The following is a 26,456-nucleotide window of genomic DNA, read 5'->3' on the forward strand; positions in this document are numbered from 1 at the left end:
CATCTGAATGATGCCATTGGCCATGAATCAGTCGGTGGTCGGTCGGTCACGATTGGCCCGTCCGTGCCAGAACGCAGAGCTGCCTCTATAATATTGAAAGAATACAGGGCACTGCTGCATCTCCGTGCTGGCTTTGTAATATATTTGGACTTTCGTCCCACAGGTCGGCACTCATAAAGCGGCAGATGTAGCCGGCTACAGTACCTGTGTGCCCAATGAAAACAAGAAACGCAAAATGATAAATAATAATAATTTCTACGGATCAGAGTTGAGACTTACAACTGGAACTCTACAGGGTGTTTAAACAAAAATGTCACATATTACTACATGAGGCGGTATTGATCAAAACAAGAAGAAAAGGTCCTATAATGGTATGTGTGGAAAGCAGTACCTGTTGAGACATGGGCCTGTCTGAGGTCTCAGACGCTCGTCTCACGTAGAAGTGGACTCTACATGCAGTGCTGCATGTGGTTACCACTCATCCTGACACATCCTCGAGTACAGTGAATTACGCTCCCTTTCGAATAAACCTGGCGACACTGGTACTGCGGCACATGCATCGGTCACACGCTCCTGTGACGTCTGCATATTGTCATTGGTTGAGCATACAGCAGTGCCTTTAATTGTCCCACTGGCCATAAATCCAACGGATTCACTTTTGGGGATCAAGGAGACAATGCTACGGGACTTCCTCGACCAGTCCATCGCCCACAGAACGTTGTGGTGAGCTAATGTTGCACGGTCCGTAGAGAACGGGATGCTCTGAATGGTATCAGTACTACTACACTACTGGCCATGAAAATTGCTACACCAAGAAGAAATGCAGATGGTAAACGGGTATTCATTGGACAAATATATTATACTAGAACTGACATGTGATTACATTTTTACGCAATTTGAGAGCATAGATCCTGAGAAATCAGTACCCAGAACTACCACCTCTAGCCGTAATAACGGCCTTGATACGCCAGAACATTGAGACAAACAGAGCTTGGATGGCGTGTAAAGGTACAGCTGCCCATGCAGCTTCAACACGAAACCACAGTTCATCGAGAGTAGTGACTGACGTATTGTGACGAGCCAGTTGCTCGGCCACCATTGACCAGACGTTTTCAGTTGGTGAGAGATCTGGGGAATGTGCTGGCTAGGGCAGCAGTTGAACATTTTCTGTATCCAGAAACGCCCGTACAGGACCTGCAACATGCGGTAGTGCATTATCCTGCTGAAATGTAAGGTTCCGCAGGGATCGAATGAAGGGCAGAGGAAATGTAACGTCCACTGTTCAAAGTGAAGTCAATGCGAACAAGAGGTGACCGAGACGTGTAACCAATGGCACCCCATACCATCACGCCGGGTGATAGCCAATATGCCGATGACGAATACACCCTTCCAATGTGCGTTCACCGCGATGTCGCCAAACACGGATGCGACCATCATGATGCTGTAAACAGAACCTGGATTCATCCGAAAAAGATGACGTTTTGCCATACGTGCATCCAGGTTTGTCCTTGAGTACACCATCGCAGGCGGTCCTGTCTGCGATGCAGCATGAAGGGTAACCGCAGACATGGTCTCCGAGCTGATAGTCCATGCTGCTGCAAACGTCGTCGAACTGTTCGTGCAGATGATTGTTGTCTTGCAAACGTCCCCATCTGTTGACTCAGGGATCGAGACGTGGCTACACGATCCGTTACAGCCATGCGGATAAGATGCCTGTCATCTCGACTGCTAGTGGTACGAGGCCGTTGGGATCCAGCACGGCGTTCCGTATTACCCTCCTGATCCCACCGATTCCATATTCTGCTAACAGCCATTGGGTCTCGACCAACGCGAGCAGCAATGTCGCGATACGATAAACCGCAATCGCAATAGGCTACAATCCGACCTTTCTCAAAGTCGGAAACGTGATGGTACGCATTTCTCCTACTTACACGAGGCATCACAACAACGTTTCACCAGCAACGCCGTCAACTGCTGTTTGTGTATGAGAAATCAGTTGGAAACTTTCCTCATGTCAACACGTTGTAGGTGGCGCCAAGCTTGTGTGAATGGTCTGAAAAGCTAATCATTTGCATATCACAGCATCTTCTTCCTGTCGGTTAAATTTCGCGTCTGTAGCACATCATCTTCGTGGTGTATCAATTTTAATGGCCAGTAGTGTTGACACTTTTCTTAAACACCATGTTCAGGTATTGATAAGAGATGAACATGGTTAAGCGCAGCTATGTTTTTTACCTGCAAAGCACTTTTTTGTATGTGATTACGCACACCGTGTAAGGTGCTGGGCAAAGTAACAAATACTAGTAATTTACGATGTGTCCTCTTAAGTAGGTTGTTATACATGTAGATCACCGATCTGTTAGCCGAAATCCGGAACATAGTTTTCCAGTTACTCTCTTCATTCGTGCTTTTACCTTCTAATTCTGTTCGTCCGCGTCAGATATGTTGGTGCATTTTGCTGTTTGTCCGCAGCTCTTTGACTTCGACTTGGAGGTGGAGCCAATCCTGGAGGTGCTCGTGGGCAAGACGATCGAGCAGGCCATGATCGAGGTTCTGTCCGAGGAGGAAATGGCCGCCATGCGCGCGCAGCAGCGCCGCCTCGAAGAACGCAGGGCCGGCGAGGAGGCAGAGGTAAGCAGCGCCGCGTGCTGGCGCGGAGCGTTGATGAACCACTCTGACGTCGCGGTTTCCACAGGGTGACCCGGGAAGAGTGGTCCGTACTCAGGGGTATGACAGGAACGATCATTCAAAGCAAAGAATTTCGTACAGACTTACGCCCTATTTCGAAATGTGTCCCATATGTAACACATTTAATGTGCATTGTTATCTTTTCTCTCTGTTATTCAATACGTCGTTAGGTTTACACGTGTACAACAGTTAATGAACAGTACAACACGCGTTTTACAAAGTATCAATTGAAAAATACGTAGTTTTAACATATTCGCCTATAAGCATAATCGTACACGTCACATTACAACTGTTGCACAGTTCACAATAAACGTTCGAATGTTTCACCGTCAGCTGCAGTGCAAGAGCCTCTGTACGTTCTCTTATGAGGGCAGCAGTATCCATTACGCGACCAAGCAGTCCATCATCCGTTTTCACCTTTCGTTTGTACACCTCAGACTTCATCGAAGCCCATAAACAAAAATCTTATGGCATAAGGTCTGACGATCTTGATGCCTAGTTAACTGGGCTGCCACGGCCAATCCAGCGATTAACTTGAGTGCGGTTGAGATGTTCCCTTACACGTCTGTTAAAATGCCGTGGGGCTCCGTCATGCTTGAAATACACTTCAGTACACGTGGCCAAAAGAACGTCCTCCAGTTCTTCAACAAGCGAATTTATTTTTTAAAAGAAAAGAAAATCATGTAAGTTTTTCGTTTCATTCGCCCTTCCAACCTTTCGGGCCTATCAGCATGTTACTAATCATACTGATAAAATTTTCTGACTTCCAGCCGCGTCCGGTGGTTTAAAATGTGCGAGCTTTCGGCCGAGTTCTCCACGGCCATTGTCAAGTGGTGACTGTCGAATGACTGCTGCTGCCATCCTGCTGCGGCAGCAACAATCATTCGGCAGTCACCACTTCACAATGGCCGAGTAGAACTCGGCCGAGAGCTCGCGGATTTTAAAACACTCGACGCGGCTAGAAGTCCGAGGAAATTTTCATTGTATATCACTGCGAAACTATGCACTCGTATATAATACTGACCATGCTGTACCGAACACTGATCAAAAAACAGATTTCGAAATTGATTTCGCCAGCCGCTATGGCCGAGCGGCTCTAGATGCTTTAGTCTCGAACCGCGCTGCTGCTACGTTCGCAGGTTCGAATCCTGCCTCGGGCATGGATGTGTGTGATGTCCTTAGCTTGGTTAGGTTTAAGTAGTCTAGGGGACTGATGACATCAGATGTTATGTCCCATAGAGCTCAGAGCCATTTGAACCATTTTGAAATTGATTTCCACTGTGGAGTGTGGAGTTTTCTGCGACCACCGAAGATTTTTACGTGTGTTGCTGATTCCATTCCGTGCAAAAGTGGCTTCATCAGTGAATAGTATTTATGAGAGCAAATGACGATAGTCATTTAACCAAAGTATTCGAGTCGTATGACATCGTCGCCAGCGTGAAGATTGTGGACACGCTATAAGTGAAGTGGGTACAAGTTTTTCGCAAGCAATTTTCTCCACACACGTGTTCACAGGACACTGATTCGCCCAGAACTTCGCAGTGTGCTGGTGGTAGTACTAAGCTGCACCATGTCAACAGTTTGTTGCTGTTCCTGCACAGGATACTTAACTACACTCTCAGAAGAAAAGTGGGAACTTCGAAGAATACGTGTTTCACGCAATGTGCTAAAAGCTCTGGGAAACACTATACTATGTGGAATTCGAGGTGCCGGATAGCGCTGACAGTATTCTTAGACAGCGGCAGAAGCACTACCATCGCAGAAACTGTAAACACATCTACATCTGCATACATACTCCGCGAGCCACCGTACTGTGCATGGCGGAGGGTACCCTGTAGCTCTACTACTCTACTACTTCCTTTCCTGTTCTTCTCGCAAATAGAGTGGGCAGAAAACGAGAATCTATATGCCTCTCTGTGAGTCCTAATTTCTGTTATCTTTGTGATCCCTACGCGAAATTCACGTTACCGTCAGTTGGGTCGTTCTGAACTTTCCCCGAAAGAACATCGCCTTCCTTCCAGCGATTTTCATTTGAGTTCTCAAAGCATCCCGCACAAGCTATTTGCATATTTATTATTAATGTAAATGGGTGGCATTTAAGCAGCGCATGTACGAACAGTTAACCCTTCCTGCTCTCTTATACACTCTGTCCCTGACACTACTTCACTCATAGCGCACCATGGCTAAATGCTCTTGAAAGGGCTGGTTTAGTGGCACAAAAACATACCGAGCAAAGAGGATGAAAGCAACTAGGTCGGTTGGGCTATAATAAAACGTCAAAGAGGTTGAATCAGCAAGACACATCAGTGCACACAGCTAGCCCAAAAGAAAAAAACGTCCATGTGTTCTGTCTCGGAAACCTTTCGGAATGGGGCATATGTACATGTGAAGTTTCTTGTTTCAGGTAATCCTTCCTGTCGTATCCACGAATATGACCGCTTCTTCTAGGACATCTGTATACGGCGTCATAGTCTGTGAACAGACTCCAGTAGCTTCCTTCTCTGTATTATTCATTTTTTTGTAATGCACTCCCCGTGTCCTGCGTACTTAGAGCACCCAAAATAAAAAAAAATAAAAACTCTCTGAGGCACTTGGGATTTTTCGTTGGTGGCTGGCCCTTGGAGATGTATTCGTCTACCGAAGAACAGCAGAATGAAGCCCCAAGTATCTGTCACTCCAAACAAATGCAACATTGTAAGTAATACCAACAGACGCATGCAAGGATGACGGTGCCGAGGAAGCTTTAAAACGCACGCACACTGGATGCAAAGCTGAACGATGTTCCTAGTGTAATTCATGAGAACTCAAAAACTATCGCATGAAACGGCACTCCAAGGTGATTTACTACTGCAGTGCTATCTACCGGCGGTTGTAGGCTGTGCCTGGGGACGCAAATACAAGGATTTTGCTTCTGGAAATGGTCACGCATGAAATAACTGCCCTAACTTCATTAGGAATTCTCAAAGATGGCCGGAAAAAGCCCTAAAGAACATTGATCATACACGAGCTGTAGATTAATGGGAGAGATATGAAAGATAGGGGCAATCTTGAAGTTGAACTGATTTTCTTCAGTTCAGTCTGAACAAAATTTGTTATTGAAGACACGGCACTGAAACAAGTCTCGAGTTTTAGATATTAAGGGTGCGATGTCAGCTTAAATAATGACATTGATATATAGACTAAAAAAAATAAACAATATGTTTCAGCACTTATGTGAAGTTATAAATAAAACCTTAAAGAAGAAGACGGGGAAGAGACAAAATTAAAATTTTACGAAACAACGGCTATTCTCACCAACTGTATCGCAATGAAACTCAGATTGAAAAAAATAAAGACGCATGCAGTCGGCTGAAATGAGATTTTTAAGAGATATCAAAGGTCGCAAAGTACAAGAATAAAGGAAGAAACGTACCCAACATCTTAAACGTATGGAAGAAGACAGAGTTCCAGTCATCGTAAACAAGCACAATTCCTGAGGAAAAAGAAACGTTGAAAGACCGAGAAAAAGATAGTGTTATAAATGTGAAGTCTGAACAGTATATTTGCGTAACCCTGAAGTAAAGAAGAAAGGAGACTGTTGAGAGGAGCCAGTCTCGCCAGAAGACTGTACTTGCGGGTGTCCCCCGCGTTGTGAACTCGTATCTTAATGACCGCAGGCAACGCTCTGATGGAACGCCTGCTAACGACCTAAGGTGCGTAGTGCTACAGCCCTCCCTCTTTATTACAAAATACTTTACTGCTACGGAAATGAAACAAATATTTATTCCATCTCTGAAGTCCGTAGAGATAAAGAAAGAGGGAGCGAAATGTTGTCTACAAATTTTACAGGAACTATGCTACAGCTATAAAAGCTGAACAATACAATACGGTGTCGGTAGGTCATAAGATAGTGAGACAGGTTCATAATTTATTATGCTTGTTATTAAATGCATACGTAGAGCAAGCAATAAAAGGAGAAATTTGAAATAATAATCAAAGAAATAAAAATTTTGCGGTTTGCTGAAGACATAGTAATTATGTCAGAGAGATGGCAATGGATTTCGATAATCAGTTGAACAGAAAGGTAAAAGTGATTTGATGAAATTTGTTAAGATGAACATCATCAGAAGTACGAGGGCTATTCGGGAAGTACGGTCCGACCGGTCGCGAAATGGAAACCAAAGTAAAAATACGAGTTTTGTGTGGAATAGTTAGCTAAACCTTCCGGCTACTTCGCTACATACTTGCCGCTCCGACTTACACATTTGCAGTTGGGTAGTACCAACTTTCCAATACCCTCGTCACAGAAGGCGGCCGCCTCTGCTTTCCGCCACTTCTCTACGCTTGTCTGTAGCTCGTTGTCTGTGCCAAAGTGTTGTCTTCATAGCCAGCGGCTCATGTGAGCAGAGGTGAACATCAGAGAGAGCCAAGTTCGGGCTGTATGGTGGACGATCGAACACTTCCCATCGAACACGCCGGAGGAGCGTCTTCATTGCCCCTGCAGAATAATGAAGGAGGAAACGCATGGCAGTTATGTTATGTGGGCTGCATAGCTTAAGGCGAAATCTCCCAGCCGGCCCTCATAATTGGCGGGAGACACTGTTGTTCTAGGCACCTTCACGTGCTCGCTGTGCGCTCAGAACTGGAAAGAGCGACATGATGCGATCGATGAACATACCGGACATACTGTCCAACACATCTGTGCAAAGCTTCGTCGTATTTTGAGGTGTTTCCTTTTCACGCCAGATATGACCTTTCTTTCCGAATGGCCCACGTAAAATACACGTAATGGTTTGTAGTCAAGTTTAATCGGGCGATGCTAAGGGAATTATATTACAGAATGAGATACTGAGAGTCGTTGGCGACTTTCGTTATTTAGACAGGTAAACAACTGGTAAATGGAGGAGTAAAATGCAGACTGCCAATGGCAAGAAGCCTACCTGTACAAGAAAGTGTATTAAAATTAAATAAAAGTAAGGCTGTTAGGAAGTTCTTTCTTAAGGTATTACATAGATGTACAATGAGAAGAATTCGTTACCACTGAATATACACTATGTGATCAAAAGTATCCGGACACCCCTGAAAACATAGGTTTATCATATTTGGTGCGTTGTGCTGCCACCTACTGCCAGGTACTCCATTTCAGCAACGTCAGTAGTCATTGGACATCGTGAGAGAGAAGAATGGGCTGCTATGCGGAACTCATGGACTTCGAAAGTGGTCAGGTGGCTGGGTGCCGCTTGTATCATACGTCTGTACCCGAGATTTCCACACTCCTAAACATCCCTAGGCCCACTGTTTCGATGTGGTAGTGAGGGGGAAACGTGAAGGAACACGTACAGCACAAAAGCGTACAGGCCGACCTCGTCTGTTGATTCAGAGACCGCCGACTGTTGAAGAGGGTCGTAACGTGTAATAGGCAGAAACCTATCCAGAACATCACACACGAATTCCTAACTACTATGACAGTTGAGCGGGAGGTGAGAAAACTTGGATTTCATGGTCGAGCGGCTGCTCATAAGCCACACATCGCTCCGGTAAATGCCAAACGACGTCTCGCTTGGTGTAAGGAGCGTAAACATTGGACGACTGAACAGTGGAAAAACGTTGTGTGGAGTGACGAATCACGGTACACAGTGTGGCAACGCGATGGAAGGGTGTGGGTATGGCGAACGCCCGGTGAATGTCGTCTGCCAGCATGTGTAGCGCCAACAGTAAAATTCGGAGACGGTGGTGTTATGGTGTGCTCGTGATTTCCATGGAGGGGGCTTGCACCGTTTGTTGTTTTGGGTGGCACTACCACAGTAAAGGCCTACATTGATGTTTTAAGCACTTTCTTGCTTCTCACTGTGAAGAGCAATTCGGGGATGGCGATTGCATCTTTCAACACGATCGAGCACCTGTTCATAATGCACGGCCTGTGGCAGAGTGATTACACCACAATAACATCCCTGTAATAGTCTGGCCTGCACAGAGTCCTCACCTGAATCCTGTAGAACACATTTGGGATGTTTTGGAACGCCGACTTCGTGCCAGGTCTCAACGACCGGCATCGATATCTCTCCTCAGCGCAACACTCCGTGAAGAATGGACTGCCGTTCCCCAGTAAATCTTCCGGAACCTGATTGAACGTATGCCTGCGAGAGTGGAAGCTCTCACCAAAACTAAGGTTGAGCCAACACCATATTGAATTCCAACATTACCGATGCAGAGCGCCACGAGCTTGTAAGTCATTTTCAGTCAGGTGTCCGGATACTTTTGATCATATAGTATATGCGCGAAGAAAAGAGAAGTCATCAGTTCCCACTTTCTCTCTTACGCATTCATTTATGTTTCTTTCCCTACCGATGCTATCAATGCTGCCGGTAATCCTACCATTTACTGTGTCGTTTATGTACTGTGCCAAAAATACTGAACTGTAGCTTTAGTAGAGCGCAACTCTACCCACGAGGCATGTTGCGTCGCAGTGTCGAAAAGGGCTGTAATATTCCCCCTTTTTTGGCGGATATGAGAGAGTTGTGTTTGTAGAGTGTGGTTGAGTGTACTGGATGCGTGTTATAGTGCGGTGTTACGTTTGTACTGTATGTTGATGAAAGAAGGGAGAGGGTGAAACCCAGTGCCAGCAAGTGGCCTACTCCTCTCGAATAGTACTGTTGTTTCTGTTTGGTTTGGCGGACAAGAAAAGTTCACGTATATCTGACAGAAGAAATTTTATTTAACAAAAGAGAATACGTCTTCCCCGACGTGTCTTTTAGTACAGCGTATGAGTTAATCGTTTGACAAAAACAATTACTTCTCGAATAAGAAATAAACTTTACTTTAAAGGAAGTCTCTTTTCAGGTACTGAAATAACAGCCATATTATTATTCCAAAGGCCTGAACGAAAAAGTCACATCTTGGAACAACGAATAAATATCAATATTCTCTTAAGGCTCAAGGAAGAGAACAGAGGCGTTTCTCGTTGCGGCGGAATTTTCTCACGAAATTCCAATCGCCAACTTTCTCCTCCGAATGTGAAAATATTTTGTTGGCACCGACCTACATAGGGATAAACGATCACCATGATAAAATAAGGGAAATCAGAGCTCTTACGAAAAGATACAGGTGTTCGTTCTTCCCGCGCGCTATACGAGATTGGAACAATAGAGAATTGTGAAGGTGCACCGATGGACCCTGTGCCAGGCCCTTAAATGTGATTTGCAGAGTATTCGTGTAGATATAGATGTAGACACTGCTACAAAACAGCACTCAGTCTTAAATACACAGTGCACTACCGTAGCCAAAGTTTAAGCCCTGACGGGACAGTGCACAGTTCAGAGTTTGAGCGCATAGAGTACGAGGTAAAAGTCCCAGAAGGACAGCTCAGTTTCTAGAATTGCAGTATGATGAAACACAGTCAAGTACCGGGTAGAAACAACGACGAGAAATCTTACAAGTCTGCTAGTTGATGCACGAAGGCCGACTCCTGTGAGTTACGTAATCGCTTCCCACGGATACTCAGTGCTGATTACTGGCCGGGTAGGCGCTAGGCCTACCCACCTACCCACAGTAAGCACCAAGCTTGACGTCCCGATCCGGGGGACGGAGCACCATCAACTGTCGCCTACCATTGTTTCGTCAGACGCTGCGGAGAGGTTTCTAATTTAATCCAGGACATTAGCTCAGCGACTGGTGATCACTCTGTCTATTGGAATTTTCGAGTCGAATTTGGTTTGTTGCTGATGTTACTACTGTACCACGACCCGCTGTATTCCGTCATATTCCAAGGATTAACATAGGTTAACCAGTGCAACACTTCATGAACTCATTCACGCTTTTAAGTTGGATCAGGTACAATATTTTCAGGGCTATACGAAACGGAATACGTTTCCCTTGTGTTTCACATGTTGCAGGAACTGGTGCGATAGCCAGGTCGCTTGTACGAGGGACACTCCAAAAGAAATGTACACTATTTTTGTAAAAACACAGTTTTCATTCTGCGTGTGTGAAAGTTTTACAGTGTGTAGATACATCCTTGTTTTCAAACGTAGTTCAACCTGTTCCCGTGAGTGGCGCCGTCACAGCATGTCTTCAAGATGGCTGCTGCACTTGACGTTCGTCAGAAGCAACGTGCTGTCATAGAATTCCTGTGCTGTGGAAACGAGACAGTGGGAAACATCCACAAGAGGTTGAAAAGGGGTATCGAGATGCTGCTGTCGATCACATCGCAGTACAGTTAGTCGGTGGGCAAGCAGGTTACGTGATAAAAGCGGGCATGGCAATATTGAGGATTGTCCTCGCAGCGGCAGGCCTCGTACTGCACACACTTCAGACAATGTACAGAGAGTTAACGAATTGGTGACTGCTGACAGATGCATCACAGTGAACGAACTGTCACTCTACGTTGGGATAGGTGAAGGAAGTGTTTGCAGAATACTGAAAGTGTAGTGCCAGGTTGGTTCCCAGGATGTTGACAGTGGCTCACAAAGAAACAATAAAAACGGTACGCAGCGAACTTTTGGAACAGTACGAGAATGGTGGATATGAATTTCTTGGAAGAATTGTGACAGGTGATGAAACATGGCTCGATCATTTTTCACCAAAGTCGAAGAGGCAATCAATGGATTGACATCATGCAAATTCACTCAAGAAAAAAAATCAAAACAACACCTTCTGCTGGAAAAGTTATGGCTACGGTATTTTTTGACTCCGAAGGACTCTTTCTTGTGGACATCATGCCAAGTGAAACCACCATAAATTCTGATGCATATGTGATGACACTGTAGAAACTTCATGCTCGACTGAGTCGTGTTCGACCACATCGACAAAAGCAGGATGTTTTGCTGTTGCACAACAATGCAAGGCCACATGTCAGTCAACAAACCATGGAAGCGACCACAAATCTCGGATGGACAACACTGAAACACCGGCCTTACAGTCCTAACCTGGCTCCATGTGACTATCATCTCTTCGGGAAACTGGAAGACTCTCTCTGTGGAACAAGGTTTGAAGATGATGACTCCGTTGTGCACGGTGCCAAACAGTGGCTCCAACAGATTGGTCCAGAATTTTACCGTGCGGATATACAGGCGCTGGTTCCAAGATTGCGTAAGGCAGTTGAGAGGGATGGAAATTATGTGAAGAAGTGAAAATATTTTTCCTAAAGGATGTATCTTCACACTGTAAGACTTTCAAACATGTAGACTAAAAGATGAACTTAAAAAAAAGAGTGTGCATTTCTTTTGGAGCGACCTTCGCACTTTGGAGTTAACTCTACGTATTGCAGAGGTATCAGTACTTTTCGACCAACTACTTTTCCTAGAGTGAATCTTTCACTCTGCAGCGGAATGTGTACTGTTTGTAAAATTTTATGTCGTATTAAAACTGGTCGCTGTACCGGGACGGGTCGAGGATAGTGCCTGGATGCACCGTCGGGCCGGCCGAAGTGGCCGTGCGGTTAAAGGCGCTGCAGTCTGGAACCGCAAGACCGCTACGGTCGCAGGTTCGAATCCTGCCTCGGGCATGGATGTTTGTGATGTCCTTAGGTTAGTTAGGTTTAACTGGTTCTAAGTTCTAGGGGACTAATGACCTCAGCAGTTGAGTCCCATAGTGCTCAGAGCCATTTTTTTTGCACCGTCGGTAGGAGCATTGCCGGCGAAACGAAGGCTTCCAGGTTCGTGGCGCGGTGTGCGACACAGTTTTAATGTAACACTAGTTTTCAGAACAGTAGATATTCCTTTGCAGAATAATGGATTTATTCTGGAATCAAGCCATAGGTTGTGTGTATGGCACATCACTACAATAACAATAATATCGGGATTGCTAGACCTGCAAGATGTGCAGGACGGCTGTAAAGCTTGGTTGGTGTGAGAGAGGTACAAGCAGAAATAAAAGTGTGAAGCGGGTCGCGAGTCGTACCTACAGTTACTGAGCGCAGAAAGCACGGCTCTCGAAAGGCAAGTGCCTGGAGTCGAGTCCCGGCTGTCACACGGTCATAATTTTTCTGGAAATGTCAAATTGCTTTTGTTTGGAAGTTGACCTGTTCATGAATCCTAGACGGTACTGAAACCAGTTCTCACTAAAACGTTTTGACATCCAGATGATGAGCTCTTTAACAGATAAATGTAAATGTCGTGTAACTAGGGCCTCCCGTCGGTAGACCGTTCGCCGGGTGCAAGTCTTTCGATTTGACGCCACTTCGGCGACTTGCGCGTCGACGGGGATGAAAAGATGATGATGAGGACAACACAACACCAAGTCCCTGAACGGAGAAAATCTCCGACCCAACCGGGAATCGAACCCGGGCCCTTAGGATTGACAGTCTGTCGCCGTGACCACTCAGCTACCAGGGCCGGACTCTCTTAATAGATAATCAAGGTTACGGTTTTCTCATAAGATTGTGTCACTACCCAAGAAATATACAAAAGTCTATACGGAGTAAATATTCGAGAGGAAAAAATTTCTTAAGGTTACTTTCGAGTGGTCTGTGTTTTGTGGACCGACCTTGGAAGCGGTTTCTTTCAATAAAATGATGGTTAGGGACCTTAGGCGGGTCCGTCAAATGTCGAGGGGTTTTAACAAGAATGCTTTTACTTGTTCACTTTCCCTACTGGATCGTGTCGTTGGCTCTGGCTAAAGGCCTGTTATGAGACCTAACATGTTAATTAAAACTGCCCCTTTACTAATTTTGATTAATATTTAATAATTAAATGGTGTTCAGGGAACTGATCACAACTAAACAAACAATGATAGCATTGAACACATTTATTTAACAATAATCTTCCTAACATCAAAGTGAACAAAGACATACATTTATAAGTGGTAAAATCAAACTAGTAATGGCAATGGCCCTTAAATTCCAAAACTAACACTTAAGGTCGGATAACGCATCTGTACTTGTTATTTTCTACTCTCTCCCCTTGTCAGACGGCATAAAATAGTCAGACAAACCTACTTCAGTTACCAAATGCTCAATAAGATCGTGACTGGAAAACTGAGCTCTGGTAATCACAGGCGTGCGTAATATCGGATTAAATGCTGAAGCTGAGCATCGCGTTACCAAATGCAGCGTCGTGGACAGGTCAGCAAGCTGCCTATGGCGTCTGCGTCGTCGAGGAGCCTCAATTGCAACAAAAATGAATTTATTTTCGCGAACAGGCTTCCTGTTCGTAAACTCCTACTCAAAAGCTAATTCCGCTTTCTTTCCAATCGTCTCGCACTCCTTAAGACGGGACTCACCATCCAAAAGGCGGAATCCAGTAACGTCTTTAATAAAGTTTGGCTCAAGGAAATTGCTCTGCTCCTGTCTGCTTTCTGTGAGACAGTATTCCAAACAGTAATTGGCGGAATCAGCCTGTCTCTAACAGTAAAACACGACAGTTCCCCTAACTGAATACTAGTTTCGGTTGCAGCTGGCAGACTTATTCATAGTCCTGGACAGCAAAGAATTTACTCTCCTACAGCAGAGCCGAAAGCACAACGTCCGCTCGCTACAGGAGCTAACACGCTTCTCTGATAACAGCTCCAAAAGCTTCCCTCTGCAAAAATCAGCACCCCCACGCTATTTTTCGAGCTGGCCAATCCCGTGGCTCTAGACCAGCACAGTTCGCTCCCACTATTATTTCCTGGCTTCTTCCAGCCAATTAAAACATTCTGCATCTTACTGCGCCTAGAATGTTCTGGAACAAACTGAAACTCCGTTCAAAATTGAACCCACCGATCGTGTCTCTCTGTTCGCCCTCGCGCGGGAAAATGTCATTGCACTAGCTTAACCGCGTTTCCTAGAAACCCCAGAAAACGTTAAGACTCGTGGGAAGGCTCCCTTAGGCGCCAGCACATCTCGACATAGTGGCGTCGGCGTAACGTCCAGCGCCAACGAGGCGCCGTCCCTCGTAGGCCTGCCTCTGTTGTCCGTGCAATGCGTGCCTACCTGTTCCGGCGGCGCGCCTCCCCCAGTGGGACGCTTTCGCATGCCGACTCGCAGTGGTCGGTTGTAAACTTCCGCACCCCTCTGCCCTGCCTTTGAGCAGTGCCGCTCGTCCACTCCAGCCAAACTCCGTGAAAATATTTCCAGAACCCCGACTTCATGCAACATCCGAATTTCCTAAAGTTAATACGCGTTTTATGTCGTCTGATACTCCCTATATTAATTTCAATAGGCTAATTGCCTGATAAATAACATAATAACCGATATCTAACTCGTCTTTGCAACAATTATTATATTACAGTAAGGTGCAAAATACTGCTACCTTACAACCTTCATAGCGATGTCACTGAAGACGGCTGTACAGCGCGCTCGACTCATGGATATGCCAGTTCGTAGCGTCGTGATCCATGAAATTTTCACTGACATTACTTGGGCAGCAAGGGGAGGGCAGGAGAACTCGTAAAGTTCCTCATCACCAGCCTATGCGTCGATGTCCCGGATTAAATTTCGTACCTCGGTGCAGTGTGTCATGAAATGAGGACATGTGTCGCACTGTTGATGGGTATCCGTCTGTCGGATGAGGACATTAAACTCAGTGGCCCATGCTGCCATTCGAGAGGAGTAGGCTATCTGCAAGCACCAAGTTTCTCCCTGTTTCTTCCCTTCATCTATGACTATACAGTCTACAGGCGCACACACTTGAATCTTTACACCAGATTGTAAGAAGGCAACGGAAAACCACATTCACTATAACTTTGCCCAGGACCTCGATGCACAATTTGTAAGGTGTCAGGCAAATCCAACACCTTCCATGAAAACCCTGACATGGTAGCAATTCCGGCAGTATGTCACATAGCTCCGAATAAATCCTGATATTAAATTAACCAAAGTAATACGATCAACGAGTGAGCAAATGGAATACCACAGACCAACACAAGAACGCCTAAATGCATGTCATACCTTCCCACCGTGAAACAGACGCAGTTCCGAGGGGAGAAACGAGGACAAAAGCCGAGAGCAAAATCGTGTAACCTAGAAGGCCCTACGATAAGGGACGGACACCCACGTCGCCAGCCGACTGCCAAGACCACCCCCCAGCCCATGTTAAAAGATAGAGCCCTCCAGAAGAACGTATAGATCTTACGATAACAGTAAAAGGGCCACACCAGCTGCAAGTTTTAGCGTGAGACTTTTTCGCGTCTCTGTTACGTTGCAAACGTTAAAAACATTGCCCCACCACGAAAAGTATAACGTGTCTCATTGGATATACAGAATTTTTGTAGGCAGAGCTTAAGGTTAACATTGAGACCCTGATTGGTCAGTTGAAAACACAGCCAGACAGCTTTTCTTAAACCAACTTCGGTAAATCGTAGTAAGGAGAAGTTAGAAAAGAGTTGCTTCCGAGACGGCGAGGTGGGTGGAGTTGCGCCGCCCACCGCCCCCTGACGCTGCCTAACCAACGACAAGGTAATGAACGCACGCGATACCACATAAGGCTTCACTCAGAACTGCAGAAGTCTCATCTGTTACATCCCCTTTTCACGTAATACTAGTGTCGATCGTCAATTAAACTTCGTGGTATTGACATTTGCTATTAGAAGTTAAAATCTGAAACGCAATGTTTTTTCTGTTATATAATTATTGAGAAGCCACATCTGCCACTGTAATTTACGACAAGTTAAATAAGTAATTAAAGGTAATTGAGGGTCACTGTAGACCATTTTTGATAGTTTTCTCTTTTATGAAATTTAATTTAAACCTAGATTATAGATGTGATATGGCATAGGTCATCCTTCGGTCCATTATAGAACTGGAAACCCATTCAGCGAATATTCGTTCACATTTTTGTTGAACGCAGTTGGTTTTTATCATCCTGTATTAAAATACGAGGGTTGTCCAGAAAGTAAGTTTCGATCGATCGCTAAATGGAAACCACAGTGAAAATCAGAAAAATTTTATTTGCAAGAGTTTGCTACACTTTCCAGATTCTTGTCTACATAGCCGCCGCTCCGACTTAGACATTTTTCGGAGCGTTATACCAAATTTGCAACACCATCGACATAGAAAGCAGTCGCCTGTGCTTTCTGATAATTCTCTACACTGGTCTGTAGCACATAGCCTGTGCCCAAGCGTTGTCTTCGTATCCAGCGTTTCATGCAAACAGAGATGATGCTCAGGACGAGCCAATTACGGCTGTGTTGTGGGTGATCGAACACTTCCCATCGAAAAGGCTGCTGGAGCGTCTTCACTGCCCCTGCAGAGTGCGGCTGAGAATTGCCATGAAGAAGGAAGTGCGTGGCAGTTGTGTTAGGTGGGCTGCATTCACTAAGGCGAAGCCTCTCAGCGGGCCCTCCTACATGGCGGGAGACATCGTTGTTCTAGGCACCTTAACTCGCTCACAGTGCGCTCACAACTGAAAAAAGCGTCTTCATGCGATCGACGGCCATACTAGAGACACTACCCAACACAACTGTGCAAAGTTTCACCAGGTTTTCACTGTGGTGTCCATTTCGCGAGCAATCGGAAGTTACTTTCTCGACAGCCCTCGTATTTCCTTTATCAATAGTGCAATTTATAAACAATGTTTTGTGAGTAGAATAAAATTTCCAATGGTAAACTTAACTGCTTTTTCGACGTTATTTTTCGAGCTAACTAAAAATAGGAAAGCCTTGAACCCCTTCCACTAATTGTTAGTATTAAGATTCTTTTACAGGGAGTGCAGTGGAGCTGACGCTGAAATAATTAAGTATTTGATTATATCATTGCTAGTCTCATTGAACTCTTCTGAACTCTACATGTCATGTGTGGTCTGGCGTCTCCTTACCAGCAACAGGTCCCAGGATCAAACTAGTCAATTCCCCAAAAAACGCACTCAGAGCGTCGTTGCGCAAAAGTGGTAGGGAGACACGACTTAGGACAAACAGCCACCTCGCAGAATGTTAGAAGTTACTGCATCTGGTCCCCTGCTCCCTGGCTCTAATTTGACAGTGTGTGTTGCTGGCTCACAGATCAAACGACTGGAGGAGCGCGAGCGGCGCATGCGCGAGGAGAAGGACCGGCGCGTCTCGCAGCTGGAGCGCGAGCTGCGCGAGCAGCAGGAGGCGGAGGAGCGGCTGGCGGCGGCCGTGCTCACCCGGGGCTACCTGGAGGACGCGCTGCCCGCCGTGCTGCGCGGGCTCAACGAGGCGGGGTACTTCATCGACGCCATCCGCGAGGGTCAGTTCCCTCCTGCCACACAGCACCACAGCTCTGCACTGGTCTGACTTACAGCGGGCAGGCTTAGTTCTTCCTGCACATGGCACTAATATTGTAATCAATCCAAACATACGAGTGCTATTCCGAATGTAAGGAATGATCGCTCACGAAATGGAAACCGTAGTGGTTGCCCGCGAAAGGCGAAGGTCCCGAGTTCGAGTCTCGGTCCGGCACACAGTTTCAACCCTTTCGTTGGCGAAATTATTGAGCAGTTTCTTTTAATGATTAGAGAACAGATAGTTGACCGAGCGGGGTGGCGCAGTGGTTAGACACTGGACTCGCATTCGGGAGGACGACGGTTCAATCCCGCGTCCGGCCATCCTGATTTAGGTTTTCCGTGATTTCCCTAAATCGCTCCAGGTAAATGCCGGGATGGTTCCTCTGAAAGGGCACGGCCGACTTCCTTCCCAATCCTTCCCTAATCCGATGTGACCGATGACCACGCTGTCTGGTCTCCTTCCCCAAACCAACCAACCAACCAGAACAGATAGTAGTTAACAGATAGGTATATTTATCATACAGAATATCAAATTTGCTCCAATTGTGAAAGTGAGGTCACACAACAAGGTGGGAAGTATTCTTCCCACTACCCTTCCTTGGAGTAAAATGACAAAAACAACTTTTTCAATATACAGGGTGTTACAAAATGGTATGGCCAAACTTTCAGAAAACATTCCTCACACACAAAAAAAGAAAATATGTTATGTGGACATGTGTCCGGAAACGCTTACTTTCCATGTTAGAGATCATTTTATTACTTCACATCACATTAATCATGGAATGGGAACACACAGCAACAGAACGTACCAGCGTGACTTCACACACTTTGTTACAGGAAATGTTCAAAATGTCCTCCGTTAGCGAGGATACATGCATCCAGCCTCCGTCGCATTGAATCCCTGATGCGCTGATGCAGCCCTGGAGAATGGCGTATTGTATCACAGCCGTCCACAATACGAGCACGAAGAGTTTCTACATTTGGTACCGGGGTTGCGTAGATAAGAGCTTTCAAATGCCCCCATAAATGAAAGTCAAGAGGGTTGAGGTCAGGAGAGCGTGGAGGCCATGGAATTGGTCCGCCTCTATCAATCCATCGGTCACCGAATCTGTTGTTGAGAAGCGTACGAACACTTCGACTGAAATGTGCAGGAGCTCCATCGTGCATGAACCACATGTTGTGTCGTACTTGTAGAGGCACATGTTCTAGCAGCACAGGTAGAGTATCCCGTATGAAATCGTGATAACGTGCTCCATTGAGCGTAGGTGGAAGAACATGGGGCCCAATCAAGACATCACCAACAATGCCTGCCCAAACGTTCACAGAAAATCTGTGTTGATGACGTGATTGCACAATTGCGTGCGGATTCTCGTCAGCCCACACATGTTGATTGTGAAAATTCACAATTCGATCACGTTGGAATGAAGCCTCATCCGTAAAGAGAACATTTGCACTGAAATGAGGATTGACACATTGTTGGATGAACCATTCGCAGAAGTGTACCCGTGGAGGCCAATCAGCTGCTGATAGTGCCTGCACACGCTGTACATGGTACTGAAACAACTGGTTCTCCCGTAGCACTCTCCATACAGTGACGTGGTCAACGTTACCTTGTACAGCAGCAACTTCTCTGACGCTGACAATAGGGTTATCGTCAACTGCACGAAGAATTGCCTCGTCCATTGCAGGTGTCCTCGTAGTTCTAGGTCTTCCCCAGTCGCGAGTCATAGGCTGGAATGTTCCGTGCTCCCTAAGACGCCGATCAATTGCTTCGAATGTCTTCCTGTCGGGACGCCTTCGTTCTGGAAATCTGTCTCGATACAAACGTACCGCGCCACGGCTATTGCCCCGTGCTAATCCATACATGAAATTGGCATCTGCCAACTCCGCATTTGTAAACATTGCACTGACTGCAAAACCACGTTCGTGATGAGCACTAACCTGTTGATGCTACGTACTGATGTGCTTGATGCTAGTACTGTAGAGCAATGAGTCGCATGTCAACACAAGCACCGAAGTCAACATTACCTTCCTTCAATTGGGCCAACTGGTGGTGAATCGAGGAAGTACAGTACATACTGACGAAACTAAAATGAGCCCTAACATGGAAATTAAGCGTTTCCGGACACATGTCCACATAACATCTTTTGTTTATTTGTGTGTGAGGAATGTTTCCTGAAAGTTTAGCCGTACCTTTTTGTAACACCCTGTAAGTCATATTTATTTGATAAATTTACTTCTCTTGTTACAATGATTGTTCACAATTACTTGCCATGAAATTTTCTGAAACATGGGTCTATGCAATGTGGTATTTGACAATATGTACAAACACAGCGAGTGCTCTTTTCCGCAGCATTTGTACTACAATGACGGCACGTCCAGTAGGTTTCTCCTAAAATGGGTTGATACTCCCCTACAGCCACATGACGAAAATCTTCAGGAACTTTACCCCTTTCTGCCAGAAAGACAGGTTTTTGTCCACGCCTTTTTTGGGATGAGAAGCCAGCGATCAATTGTCTGGCTAGATGGATCCCATATGTGAGCTGAAAAAAATGGCTCTGAGCACTATGGGACTTAACATCTGTGGTCATCAGTCCCGTAGACCTTAGAACTACTTAAACCTAACTAACCTAAGGACATCACACACATCCATGCCCGAGGCAGGATTCGAACCTGCGACTGTAGCGGTCACGCGGTTCCAGACTGAAGCGCCTAGAACCGCTCGGCCACACTGGCCGGCTTATGTGAGCTGATCATGCTGTTCACTTACTCTTTTACTTATTTTCCACAGGATAAAACTGTTCACTGCAGCAACGTCCGTCAGGACATAAAATATTCTGTGCGACCATTTTACAGAACGTCTGCCAATAGCATTCCTTTCTCGTAATTGATCAAACTTACCGACACCACCCATTATTTTGTTGTATTCTGCCACAACTTCAGGACAAAAAATCTCTGTACTAGTACCATCCTTGATTTTCCTTTTCACTGTTGCTGTTTCTCATGGGTCATGAATTGAGGACAGGAAAGTGACTGGGCGGTTATCCATCCATTTTACTGCAGAAATGGCTCCTTTTGTTTCAAACTGGAATTCTCCTCGTTCCAATTTTACGTTTTTCTTAATAAATTTGGGTAAATCAAAAGTATTTACCTTATACTATAGCTTTGAGGAAAAAATCACAACTCACAAATCAAAAATCACAAATCACGCAAACAGCACTGAAAGGCTCCTCTACAGAGTAACACTCAGCTATACAATGCCTCTGCGCAAAGGTACAGCAAAAACTTCGGGAACTTCCGATTGCAAGCTGTACCCTATACTGTTCACTAGGTGGTAGCACCGTACAGAGGTGGGGACTGTGAATCCCACGGGACTAGGAGCGAGTTCATTGTAGTGGGAAGCATGTTTCCCACGGCACACGAAAGGGTTAATCCCCCAGGAAGTTTCAAAATCAAAATTGTTCTACACTCATGCTCATAAATTAAGGATAATGCTGATACATGGTGAAACAACGCTCTGGTGGGCGGTTTGCGGGTTTAAATCACTTCGGGGTATGACCATGCGGTGCATTTGACCTGCGGTTGCAGCACGGTGGCGCTGGCAGCAGTCCACATACGCAGAGGTGTGTTGGTGCATGTCAGAGTACGGTGGAGCAAGTAATTGTGCAGACGTTTTCAGACCTGCTAATGCTGACTGCGTGTTGAAAATGGCTCAGAGAACACATATTGATGACGTTATGAGGGGTAGAATACTAGGGCGACTGGAGGCTGATCAAAACAGCAATTGGCTCTGAGCACTATGGGACTTAACATCTGAGGTCATCAGTCCCCTAGAACTTAGAACTAGTTAAACCTAACTAACCTAAGGACATCACACACATCCATGCCCGAGGCAGGATTCGAACCTGCGACCGTAGCGGTCGCGCGGTTCCAGACTGTAGCGCCTAGAACCGCTCGGCCACTTCGGCCGGCTTCAAAACAGCAGGTGGTAGCACGAGCCCTCCTTGTGCCACAAACTGTGATCTCAAGATTATGGCAACGATTCCAGCAGACAGGAAACGTGTCCAGACGCTACAGTACGGGACGTCCACAGTGTACAACACCACAAGAAGACCGATATCTCACCATCAGTGCCCGCAGACGGCCAGCGAGTACTGCAGGTAGCCTTGCTCGGGACCTTACCTCAGCCACTGGATCAGTTGTCTCCAGACACACAGTCTACCGACGACTAAACAGACGTGGTGTATTCGCCTGGAGACTTGCAAGGTGCATTCCACTAACCACTGGTTACAGCAGCGCCCGTAAAGCCTGGTGTCAAGAACACAGTACATGCTCATTGGAACAATGGTCCCAGGTCACGTTCGCGGACGAGACCAGGTATAGTCTGAACAGTGACTCTCGCCGGGTTTTCATCTGGCATGAACTAGTAACCAGATACCAACCCCTTAATGTCCTTGAAAGGGACCTGTATGGAGGTTGTGGTTTGACAGTGTGGGGTGAGATGAGTGGTGCACATACACCCCTACATGTCTTTGACAAAGGAACTGTAACAGGTCAGGTGTATCGGGACGTCATTTTGCACCAGTATGTCCGCCTTTTCAGGGATGCAGTATGTCCCACCTTCCTCCTGATGGATGATAACGCAGCGCCCCACCGAGCTGCCATCGTGGTAGAGTACTTTGAAACAAAAGATATCAGGCGAAAGTAGTGGCCTGCCTGTTCTCCAGACCTAAACCCCATCAAGCACGCCTGGGATCCTCTCGTATCGCTTCACGTCTTCAAACCTCTAGGACACTTGGGGAGCTCCGACAGGCACTGGTGCGAGAATGGCAGACTATACCCACGCAGCTGCTCGACCACATGATCCAGAGTATGCCAACCCGTTGTGCGGCCTGTGTACGTGTGCATGGTGATCATATCCCATATTGATGTCGGGTTACATGCGCACCAAACAGTGGCGGTTTGTAGCACGTGTGATACGGGACGGTTTTCTCAGGTTATCACCAATACCGTGGAATTACAGGTCTTTGTCGTGTGTGTTCCCTTTGTGCCTATGCTATTAGCGCCAGTGTTGTGTAGTGCCACGTTGTGTGGCACCACGTTCTGAAATTATCCTTAATTTATGAGCAGGAGTGTATTTGCAACAGTTAGCTACGAATTCCTGCTACTTCTCTACATAGTCGCCGCGCCGACTTAGCATCTGTCGTAGCGTTGCACCAACTTTCCAACACCCTCGTCGTAGATGGCAGTTACGTTATGTGGGTCGAATGAAATTAGGCGAAATACCCTGGTAGGCACGTTACTTGGCAAGAGACACTATTTTCTAAGTATATTTACGCGCTCAGTGTGTACTCAAAAGTGCGAAGAGCGCCGTGACGATATCTACGGGCATACTAGAGACACTGCCCAACACGTCTCTGCAAAGCTGGATCGGATTTTCACTGTGGTTTCCATTTCGCGACCGATCGTTCCTTATTTTCCGAATAGCCCTTCTACTTACAGTGGCAGGGAAAATGGAAAATAATGTTCTTGAAAGAGTTACTCGTCGGTTTTCTACAAATCCTCTCACTCTAAATTTCAGAAGGGCACGGCATATCCAATTCTACACTTCCAAATGTACTACCTGATAATAGATGTAATACATGGAAAGAAAATTATAAGTAGGGTGAAAACAAAAAAATTAGTGGTCCATATCCAAGAACATATAAACTGAAAAAATCCATTATTGAACTCCTACAAGAACGCAATTCAGCCACATTAGCACTTCGAATCGCTGCAAATCCTGAGAAAATACAAATCGCTAACTCAACATATTTTGCTTAATTTGAGTCAGTAATGTTCTCTGGGATTATTCGACACTGTGAAAGAAAGTTTTCGTTGCTCAAAAACATGCTTGAAGAATAATATGTTATTCTTGCCCACAATCATCTTGAAAACATCTGCTTAAGAATTTATTTCCCCATGACATTTGTTGTAAATAACCAACTACAAGTCAAAGAGAGAACCATATACCTAATTGCAACACCAGAAAGAAAACTCACATTTATCATTTCACATTAAAATGGTCTTTAACACAAGAAAGTTCACAGCACTGTAACAGAAAATTGTTTATCGTTTAGTTATTCAGTTACCCACTTAGCTACTTAAATGTTCCCTAGAACATTTGAACGATTCTTTTATCAAAATTATGTGAAACGATTCAGTTTCCCGGATATGTACACGTGATTAGTGCTTGCATTAATCAACATGTTGTATTGTATTGCATCGAACTGGGGACTTAGAAACGACCTAAGAGGCTTCGTGCCCGCCGTACCCCGCAGTGGTTCACAACCCCAAAACAAGCTACTGCAGTCCACTCACCGCACCACCGCGCGGTTCGGCCCCATGTAGCCATATTCAGGTACGAATGTGTAACATGAATGTAAAATGACACTTCCGCATTATTGTACAAATGATCTGTGGAACGTAAAAGTGACTAACATGAAATGTGTAGCACAGGTCAAATTCGTTTTCAGCAAGAAAGGCTATGGAAATACGGCTTTATCATATTCTAAGGAACTATGCTAAATTAACTGATTTTATGAGCGGTACTGAATGCAAACTTCAGGGTGGCGAGTTAAAAGCAGCCTTTACTGTTGTCAACAGCAGATACTGTGAGCGAATGAAAAGAAGACACACAGCGCATACTGTCGACATTTATACTGCTCTGCACTGTTTTCAGTGCAAGACAGATTCAAAAGTAACTAGGGCAAAAAACCAAACGACGTGCAGTAATTCCGTAACAAGCTACCAGAGACCGCGGGTCTTTTGTAGCAAAATATCAGAAGGTACACCTGAAGAACTTTTGAGAGTTTGTCGGTGGAGTTCTGGTTCACCGCGTATACGAAATAAAAATGAATGCCTTTAATTAGTGCTAGAATTTTCCAATAAATAAACATTTTTTACGCAAATGGAAATTTTAAAAAGTTTTCCACAATTAAATAAATTCTTGTTTCTCAGTTATTAGCAGATAATATTTACACTGATTTTCATTCTTTATTACTTAAACGAGGAAGAACCTGTGAGATATTGCATCTTAATCGACAGATGTAAAGGTAATATACGGAGTACCACAGGGAAGTGTGATAGGACCGTTGCTGTTTACAATATATATATATGATCTAGTAGAAAGCGTCGGATGCCCTTTGAGGCTATTCGCAGACGATGCAATTGTCTACACCAAAGAACGCCAGAAGATAGTAAGAATTCGCAGAACGACCTGCAGAGAATTGATGAAGGGTGCAGGTTCTGGCAGTTGACCCTGAACGTAAATAAATGTAACATATTGCTTATACATAGGAAAAGATATCCACTAGTGTACAGCTAGGCTATTGATTACAAATAGATGGAGACAACGCGTGCCGTAAAATATCTAGTCGTAACTATTCAGAGCGACCTTAAGTGGAATGACCATATAGAACAGATGGTGGGAAAAGCAGACACCAGACTCAGATTCATAGGAAGAATCTTAAGGAAATGTTACTCATCCACGAAAGAAGTGGTTTATAAGGCTCTTGTTCGCCAGATGCTTGAGTATTGTCCATCTGTCTGGGATCACTATCAGGTTCAGGTAGAACTGATAGAGGAGATAGAGAAGATCCAACTAAGAAAGGTGCGTTTCGTCACGGGATTGTTTAGCTGGCGAGAGGGCTTTACGGAGATGCTAAGCAAACTCCACTGACAGACGTTACAAGAGAGGCGTTGTGCATTACGGAGAGATTTACTATTGAAATTTCGGGACAGCACATTTCAGGAGGAGTCGGACAGCATATTACGTCCCCCTCACATACGTCTCGCCTATTGACCACGACGAGAAAATTCGAGAAAAATGAGCCAGTACAGAGGCTAACCGGCAATAATTCATTCCACGCACTATTCGCAAGTGGAACAGGGTTGGAGGGATCAACAAGTGGTACCGAAAGTACCCTCCGCCACACACCACTAGTTGGCTTGCGGAGTATGATGTAGATGTAGATGTTAATACGAGGATTATCCAGAAAGTAACGGACGTTCTGGTCTGTCTAGGAGGTGGGCGGGGCTGGAGCCGCCATCTTGGTGCCATAACGTTTCTGCACTCAGGGCGCATCCAGCGGTGGTAGCGTGTGGTCTGTGTCTTTACTTTCTGTGATGTTTTAAAATGTACGCTGCAATAGAAAATCTCGCCCCTTGTGAGGTGAGTTCTGTGATTAGGGTCTTCTTGGAAAGAAACTGTAAACGAAGTGAAAGGTATTGCAACCTTTGTGTGTGTACGGAAGTGGAATAATTAGTGAAAGTCTAGTGAGTTAATAGTGCATTGATTTTAAAAATGACCTCACCGATGTTCACGATGAGAACCGCAGTGGCACGCCTAGCCTTTTGACTGACGGAGTGGTAATGAAAATAAAGCTCAAAATTCGTGAAAATCGTCGTTTCACGATTATGGAACTGTCTCAACATATTCCCCAAATTTCACGGGGTTTGGTGCACGAAGCTGTGGCGGAGAAACTTCGTTACGACAAATTTTGTGCTAGATGACTTACCAACATCCTAACGGAAGATCACAAAAAACACAGACTGGCTGCAGCACTGACCTTCCTCGAAGTTTACGAGAAA

At 45.4% G+C, this 26,456-nt stretch overlaps 1 protein-coding gene across 1 annotated transcript in view; it reads left to right on the top strand.

Annotated features, from left to right (window-relative positions):
* LOC124545131 (radial spoke head protein 3 homolog) overlaps positions 1-26,456 on the top strand; it is a 318,786-nt gene that overhangs the window by 272,368 nt on the left and 19,962 nt on the right. Inside the window, exons 6-7 of the mRNA XM_047123957.1 lie at positions 2,473-2,631; positions 17,581-17,788. Coding sequence (XP_046979913.1) covers positions 2,473-2,631; positions 17,581-17,788 — 367 coding nt within the window. The remainder of the gene's footprint in view (positions 1-2,472; positions 2,632-17,580; positions 17,789-26,456) is intronic.

Source organism: Schistocerca americana, chromosome 8 (assembly GCF_021461395.2).
Source record: "Schistocerca americana isolate TAMUIC-IGC-003095 chromosome 8, iqSchAmer2.1, whole genome shotgun sequence".
Classification (NCBI taxonomy): Eukaryota; Metazoa; Arthropoda; class Insecta; order Orthoptera; family Acrididae; genus Schistocerca; species Schistocerca americana.